Source organism: Aulostomus chinensis, chromosome 1 (genome assembly GCF_037954235.1).
Source record: "Aulostomus chinensis isolate RoL2024-O1b breed Wild chromosome 1, RoL_Achi_v1.0, whole genome shotgun sequence".
In the NCBI taxonomy this organism is placed as follows: Eukaryota; Metazoa; Chordata; class Actinopteri; order Syngnathiformes; family Aulostomidae; genus Aulostomus; species Aulostomus chinensis.
Window position 1 is genome coordinate 67,866,316 of NC_141320.1, and position 7,293 is coordinate 67,873,608.

General features: G+C 50.5%; 2 protein-coding genes across 6 annotated transcripts; one reads left to right on the plus strand and one right to left on the minus strand.

Moving 5' to 3' along the window:
• The first annotated feature begins 449 nt into the window (after positions 1–449).
• lipt1 (lipoyltransferase 1) lies at positions 450–7,005 on the plus strand. Of its 5 annotated transcripts, none has more exons than XM_086202698.1 (4): positions 450–734; positions 4,512–5,002; positions 5,105–5,326; positions 5,397–7,005. In XM_086202698.1, exons 1-4 carry the CDS (start codon positions 724–726, stop codon positions 5,795–5,797), a joined length of 1,125 nt encoding a protein of 374 aa, XP_086058824.1. In that variant the 5' UTR covers positions 450–723; the 3' UTR covers positions 5,798–7,005. The 5 variants fall into 5 exon arrangements, with proteins under 5 accessions (XP_086058824.1, XP_086058827.1, XP_086058825.1 ...); XM_086202701.1 differs by having other exon boundaries at positions 507–734; positions 4,495–5,002; XM_086202699.1 differs by lacking the exon at positions 450–734 and adding an exon at positions 4,022–4,140 and having other exon boundaries at positions 5,397–7,004.
• LOC147272915 (uncharacterized) lies at positions 519–2,041 on the minus strand. Its single transcript, XM_086202704.1, has 3 exons — positions 1,429–2,041; positions 1,102–1,338; positions 519–674 (listed from the first exon to the last, which is right to left on the minus strand). Exons 1-3 carry the CDS (start codon positions 1,564–1,566, stop codon positions 534–536), a joined length of 516 nt encoding a protein of 171 aa, XP_086058830.1. The 5' UTR covers positions 1,567–2,041; the 3' UTR covers positions 519–533.
• Positions 7,006–7,293: the final 288 nt, after the last annotated feature.

Genomic DNA, 7,293 nt, shown 5'->3' on the forward strand with positions numbered 1-7,293 from the left:
GTGAACTCTCCCCACTAACTTTCCTTCTTCTCCTCCCCAAAAGGAGTACAGCGGAGCGGCAACGCAGTAGCGGCGCCCAGCGGCCACATCCGGTGCTGCAGCCCCTCGACGGAGGCTGGATTATCAATTTCTGTCCTCCTTCAGCGCGCTGTGACTCAAACTGAATTTTGTGGTCGAAGGGTTCATTAACGACGAACAGCAGTGTGGGACGGGGGCGGAGTCAAGTTTGAGAGTGATTTATTCGGTCAAATCCAGTTGAATCTTCATGAGTATTAACTGGGCCTCCTCGTTTCTTTACTATTTACATGAAAAATAACACTTCATTGATAACAAAAACACGGTAATTATGTGTTAGTTATACAAGATATGTATGAAACATTTCAACCACTAAACAAACCTATCAACATGAAGCTCTTTACACAGGTTGTTTCTATGGCAACTAGACAACTATAGCGCCACCCCTTCTAAACTCAGGTGTCAAAACAGTCCACAAACACACGACCCTGACTCCGCCTACAAAATAAACAGTCCCATCATGCATTGCTGGTAGCCGCCCGCTGTGTCTCTGCTGCTACCACCACGGCGGCTGACAGCGGTGTGGAGTAGGCAGACGCCATGCTCTGGAGGCCGGCCACCAGGCAGCGCCAGCTGAAGCTCAGGGCCTTCCTGACGTTCTAGAGGCAAGAAAAGCAGACCTTATGACATCGTTAGAGTCTGGCTGAAATGGATTCTGGGTAAATTAGCTTTAAACAAATATTATCTTTTTTCTGTGTTTATGTCCAGCACGGCTCTTGGGGTCAAAGGTCACATGCTCAAGTGAATATTTAACTGTTTGGAAAACACTGGGACTCACACCTGTGAGCTCATCATATGTTCCAGTGTCTACCGCAAAGTGTAAATTCATTCCATCGATTTAATTTTGAGAACATTTTCTGGTTATAATATTTCATTATTTTATCAGTTTTTGTAATATGTATATATATATATATATATATATATATATATATATATATATATATATAATAAATTGTATAATACTTTTACTATGTAGCACCTCTGAGGGGTCAGATCTACAGGTCAAAGGTCTTTGCTTCATCTTACCCTCCTGTACTTCTTGTACTTGCTCTTCCTCTTCCTCTTCCTCTCCTCCTTCCTCTTCCTCCTCTCCTCTGTGGTCTCCTCACCTCCTTCCTCCTCAATCAGCGGCTCATATTTGTCTGGCAACATGCAGAAATAAACATCTTTGGAGGTTTTATTTGCCGGCGTTGCGAGCTGGTCCTCCTGTGGCGCTCCCATCATTCCCTGCTGCTCCTCTGAGTCGCTCCTGGTTGTCAGGACCTTTGGAGCAAGGAGGAGGAGTCAAACTTTATTAGTAGCCTGAAGCTGACAGCAGGATTAGAAAAAGAATGTGGAGAGGCTTCGACTCACCTCAGCATTTAATAAACAGGACTTTCGATAGAAACATTGCACGCAGAACTCCAGTACTCGACGTGTTCGCTTGAGCCATGACAAAATAGTGACTTGGTGCTTCCTCTCGCTTTTATTTTCAAATTTCTTCCTCTTCATTTTGTCTTTGTTTTTGCTAAAAGAATCCGTTGACTTAGTTTTTGAGCATGTGGTTGGCTTCGCTTCACACAGTCACAACACCAGCATGGCAGGTTAAAAGATGCAAATTAGCATGCGCTTTCTTGTTTGCTCAATTAAACACAAACAGGTGGAGTCCAGAACTGTTTTTCCTGTTCGTCGACCAGGTTCGGTGCATTTGACTTCAGCAAGCAACTCTCAAGATGCTTGTTGTCTCCTTGTTGTTTGGTCTTCAATTATATCTGCTGAAAATGATGAGCGAGAGGTGGCGTGGTTGCCTAGCAACCAGAGGGTCGCTGGTTCGATCCTCACTTCCCCCAGTGACCATGTCCAAGTGTCCTTGAGCAAGATACTGAACCCCTGACTGCTCCTGATTGCCCTGAGATGGACTGGTGACCTGTCCAGGGTGAACCCCGCCTCTCAGCCAGTGACAGCTGGGATAGGCTCCTCCCCCCACCCTTAACAGGATAAGAGGGAGGGAAACTATCGATATAAATTGATTTTGTGTGTGTGTGTGTGTGTGTGTGTGTGTGTGTGTGTGTGTGTGTGTGTGTGTGTGTGTAATGAAGTTGATTGTAGATCTGGAACTGTCTCTGGGTTTTGAGTTGGTAAAGGCCAGTGTTTCAGAGGTTAACAGAAGGAGACATGGAGCCCAAGGGAAGACTTGAATCCTCTGTCTCCCTCTGTTTGAATCCAAGCAGAAACACACCCAAAGCTATCAGGACGCTGAGGGACAAGACTGACCATGAAAACACAGAGGACTGAGAAAGACAATAACAGAGGTGAATTAAAAACAAACCCGCGAGTAGAACTAAGGCTAATCTGAGTTTAATTCAGGACTTACATCAGGAAATAAGAGATGAGGATGAACATTTAACTTAGGTAGATGATGAGTGACAGTTCCTGATCCATCATGAGATCCTCACTGCCTTTGACCTTGGAAATGAAAGCTTAAGAGACAGGAAAATCAACTACAAGACCAGCTGCCTTGTTACAAGTTGTTAGCATGTTAGCCAGCTAACTCTTGGGTGAGTCTCAGCTTTTCTGTCTCATTGAAAGTTCACTGTGACCTCACGCCACAGTCCCGTCCCCTTAAACCACACACCCCACCTCAGTCCCGTCCCCTTAAACCACACACCCCACCTCAGTTCCGTCCCCTTAAACCACACACCCCACCTCAGTCCCGTCCCCTTAAACCACACACCCCACCTCAGTCCTGTCCCCTTAAACCACACACCCCACCTCAGTTCCGTCCCCTTAAACCACACACCCCACCTCAGTCCCGTCCCCTTAATCACACACCCCACCTCAGTCCCGTCCCCTTAAACCACACACCCCACCTCAGTCCCGTCCCCTTAAACCACACACCCCACCTCAGTCCCGTCCCCTTAAACCACACACCCCACCTCAGTCCCGTCCCCTTAAACCACACACCCCACCTCAGTTCCGTCCCCTTAAACCACATACCACACCCAAACCCATCCCATTATACCATATGCTGCTCCATGGATCCATCCCCTTCAATGCTAACCTCACTGCGGCTCTGTCCCTTTAAACCACATATCACACCACAGACGTCCTCTTAAAACACATACAATGGCAGTCCCGTCCCCTTAAACCACACCACTGTCCCTTCCCTACAGACCAGTGCAAGCTTTCAAACCCAGGTCCAGTCAGAGTCTCCTCATCCATGGCATCCTTCCAGGTGAGCACACATGCAGGGTGGCTGGAGCTGTTTTCGTGGGGCCCAGTATGGCTCAGGAGGCCTTTGGACCTGTCTGGTCACATGGGTAGGTCAGAAGTCCCTGGGTAGGTGTCAGACTGGATCAGAGCTGGAGGCAGCAGGGGTCTGAAGGTAATGAGGACACAAACTGGAAGTGGGGCCTCAGAAGGGCTTAGTGACATTGCTGTCATGGTAACTGTTGGGAACTCATCAGGAGGCCTCCTCCACAACCGGAGTGCCACGGTTGAGCAGACAGAAAACCTTTAGGGAATAATAGCAATGTATAATTTGCACTAATTATGAAAATAACAATAGAATAATGATGACGATCAAATCAGCCAGGATTCTTCTCACCTTAAGATGAAAGATGGGCCATTTTTTCTGACTCAGACACTGATAGATTTGTTTGTTTGTTTGTTTTCATTAACTTTTTAATGAGACGTCCGTTTTTCATTAATTGATAAAAAATTGCAAAATGACTGTGTTTTCAAATCATGTCTTCTGACACATAAGGAAAGGATCAGGCCACCTTCGACGACTTGAATTCGTAGTAAATGAATAAATAGAATGACCTGAATCAAGAGCTGGGGTGGAACCTGTCCCCGGCCAGCGCAGCTGCACGGCGCTTTCGCCGTGACGGAACCAGCTCAGAGGTGTTTGGTCAAGCTACAGAAACTCAAGCCGGAAATGCATGCATGTAGCTGCAGCAGCCGTGAGACGATTCAGCGCATTGGCCATAATTCGCTTTTATTATGAAGGTCTAGGCCGGATGTGCTTGCGTCTTCAGTTCCGGCCGGCAGCGCGAGTCGAAGGGTCGCTGTCGAACGTCGCCGGTAAGATTGTTTGCCCGCTCCGTTTTGTTAAAATAAAATGAAGGTAAGCTCGGTTTCTTCTGCTCGAGGAGTGTCGACAACTCAAGCTAACAGCCGGGGAGGTTACCGGAGGACGGGACAGTGACGTCACATGCTCGTTCATTCGGAGCTCGTTCTGTTCTTAAACTTGAGTTGATTTATTTAGACTCGTCTCCTACCTTGGGATCATAGCTTCTTTGAGAATAACGACACAGTGACAAAAAAACCCAAGTATATCAAGACGGTTGACAGTTTAACCTTCCCTTTGTTTGTAAATGCTTTGGCGTCATCTCTGATGATGGTGATGAGGATGATGGTCGTGTGTTGACTTTCCAGATATTTCCCAAATGCAGGTCTGAGGACTCGTGGGACTTGATGACGTCACACATCAGAAAGGCGGGTGTTCGGACCTGTAGCGGTCTGATGGCGGCCTCTCGCAGGGCGGGGCTGGTCCTGCTTTCTCAGTCCACCGACGTTTACCAGAACCTGGCACTGGAGGACTGGATCGATGCCAACATGGACCTGCAGCAGCACGGTGTCCTGATGCTGTGGAGGAACCGACCGGCTGTGGTCATCGGACGCCATCAGAACCCCTGGGTGGAGTGCAACCTCCCGGCAATGAAGCAAGCGGGGATCCCTCTGGCCCGCCGGCGAAGTGGCGGGGGGACGGTTTTCCACGACCTTGGGAACCTCAACCTGACATTTTTCACTTCCAAGAAAGCTTACGATCGCCAGAGGAACCTGAAGGTGGTCACTGAGGCTCTGAGGAGGCTCCGCCCCTCGCTGGACGTTCATGCCACTGACAGATTTGACATCTTCCTAAAAGGACACTACAAGATCTCAGGTAGGAGGAATGAGATTTGCCACCTGTCACATGACACCCTGGTTAAAATGCTGGTTGAGGGTTGACGCTGTCGCTGACATCCTGCCGTTGTCATGGCCACAGGAAGCGCGTCCAGGCTCAGCAGGAAGTCGTCCTACCACCACTGCACTCTGCTGCACTCCGCCGACCACTCCGCTCTCTTTCATGTGCTCCGCCCCTCCTGCCCAGGGATCAGCAGCAACGCCACGCTAAGTGTCCCTTCACCTGTTGCCAACTTGGTGGACCACGCCCCCACGCTGCAGTGGGAGGAGTTATTGGAGGCCCTGGTGCTCCAGTATAATGCAGGTATGCAACACCAGTTGGTGACGTGTTTCCTGCGGCACTGGGCAGGTTGATGATGTCACTCTCTCCACAGAGTTTTCCTCAAGCTCCCAGATGAACCCCGTGGACCCCGCCAACGAGGCGTCGTTTCCTGGGGTCAGCCAGATGGCGGCGGAGCTGCGAGCCTGGGACTGGACATGTGGGAAGACACCTAAGTTCAGCGTCCAGACCACGCTGGCGCTCTCGCCTGTGGCTCCCATGGCCCAGCTGCACATGGAGGTGAGGAGCGGCCTGATCGAGAGCTGCCAGCTGGACGTTCCTGCTGACTGGCTTCCGCGGCGGCTGAGCGGCGAGCTGAGCCGCGTGCTGCTGGGCAAGCGGTTTTGCCCTGACGGTGCATCTGCAGCGGTGACTGCGCTGCTGCGCTCTGAGAGCGGGGAGCTGCAGGTGAGACTGCACAACCTCTGTGGCGCCGTGTTGGCGGTCATGGGCTGAGAGCAGCAACAGGTTTGATCCACGGCGCTGCCCGCCATCCCGCGGGAACTCGACAGCCACACCGCGGTGCCTGGTGAGGATCGTTTGACCTCTGGAGTCCAGAACTGTTGAATACGAGACAAGACAGGACCTCACTCAGCAGCTCTGTAGAGTTCCGATGAGTGAATCCAAGCGGCGCAGCGACGACCTCATGGTTGTTTGGACAAACTACAACATAGCTTGGCAGGTCTGTTTCCATGACGATTGACCAATGCTGTTAAACGTGGTTTAGGGTTCCAGTCAGTCCGACCTCCTCTGGCGGCCGTCGGCGACCCCCTGAATGCACAGGTGAACTCACTGTGATCGACAATAAATCAGCAGGTGTTTGGTCCCTCATTTTCAGGCTGAGCGCCAAAGGGGCGGAGACTCTGACGTTTGTGTTCCCTGTCTTTCCTTCTTTATTGTCCCCCATCTTCAGACCTCAGTCTGACCCCTAAACATGCTCAGAACTCACTGGGTTTGGCACGCACGCCACGTCTGGTGAAATACCTTAAAAAGTGCCTAAATGTGCTCCACAGCGCCACCTAGGTATATACAAAGGGGCGCCACAGCCCGTAGGAATGTCGTAGAGACACGGAACCAAAACGCAATGATTTGTCTTACAAGACCCACCAATCGTACCCGAACACCTTTGACCTCAATCCAACAAGAAGTCCACAATATGGACATGAAAGTACGACTTTGTGTCAATTTTGGACTCCAAACAAACGCGATCTCCTCCCAGGGCGTTCATGGGTCCGCCTACAAACTTTAATACTTGACAAAGGTTCTTAAAAACCTGTAACCACTCAAACGTTATGGAGTCTGTCAGCCCTGAAAGTTGCTGCGCCACATTGCACCTGGCAGTGTGAACCAGTGGGGAGGGAATCTCTGGACGTTTGTGTCCAACTGAGGCTTCTGACGTCCAAACAACAAGTCTGACCCCCTTCCACCTGCATCACTGATTCAGGGCGGAGTCTCATGTGGGATGAATGAGGATATTTCAGCGGGGGAGGGGTTCTTAAAGGGCCAGCTCTCAGCTCTGCTCTCACTCTAGCACAGATCAGAGACAGAGCAGTGGGGAGGGGTTCTTAAAGGGCCAGCTCTCAGCTCTGCTCTCACTCTAGCACAGATCAAAGACAGAGCAGTGGGGGAGGGGTTCTTAAAGGGCCAGCTCTCAGCTCTGCTCTCACTCTAGCACAGATCAAAGACAGAGCAGTGGGGAGGGGTTCTTATAGGGCCAGCTCTCAGCTCTGCTCTCACTCTAGCACAGATCAAAGACAGAGCAGTGGGGAGGGGTTCTTAAAGGGCCAGCTCTCAGCTCTGCTCTCACTCTAGCACAGATCAGAGACAGAGCAGTGGGGGAGGGGTTCTTAAAGGGCCAGCTCTCAGCTCTGCTCTCACTCTAGCACAGATCAAAGACAGAGCAGTGGGGGAGGGGTTCTTAAAGGGCCAGCTCTCAGCTCTGCTCTCACTCT

What these genes read in the sequence shown, in the direction of transcription:
- lipt1 (XM_086202698.1), top strand. An exon ending in AGGACACTACAAGATCTCAG is followed by an intron (nt 5,003 to 5,104) that starts GTAGGAGGAATG and finishes TCATGGCCACAG; the next exon opens with GAAGCGCGTCCAGGCTCAGC. An exon ending in GGTGCTCCAGTATAATGCAG is followed by an intron (nt 5,327 to 5,396) that starts GTATGCAACACC and finishes CTCTCTCCACAG; the next exon opens with AGTTTTCCTCAAGCTCCCAG.
- LOC147272915 (XM_086202704.1), bottom strand. Translation starts at nt 1,566, where the DNA reads ATGAAGAGGAAGAAATTTGAAAATAAAAGCGAGAGGAAGCACCAAGTC. An exon ending in CCTGTTTATTAAATGCTGAG is followed by an intron (nt 1,339 to 1,428) that starts GTGAGTCGAAGC and finishes CTTGCTCCAAAG; the next exon opens with GTCCTGACAACCAGGAGCGA. An exon ending in AGTACAAGAAGTACAGGAGG is followed by an intron (nt 675 to 1,101) that starts GTAAGATGAAGC and finishes TCTTGCCTCTAG; the next exon opens with AACGTCAGGAAGGCCCTGAG.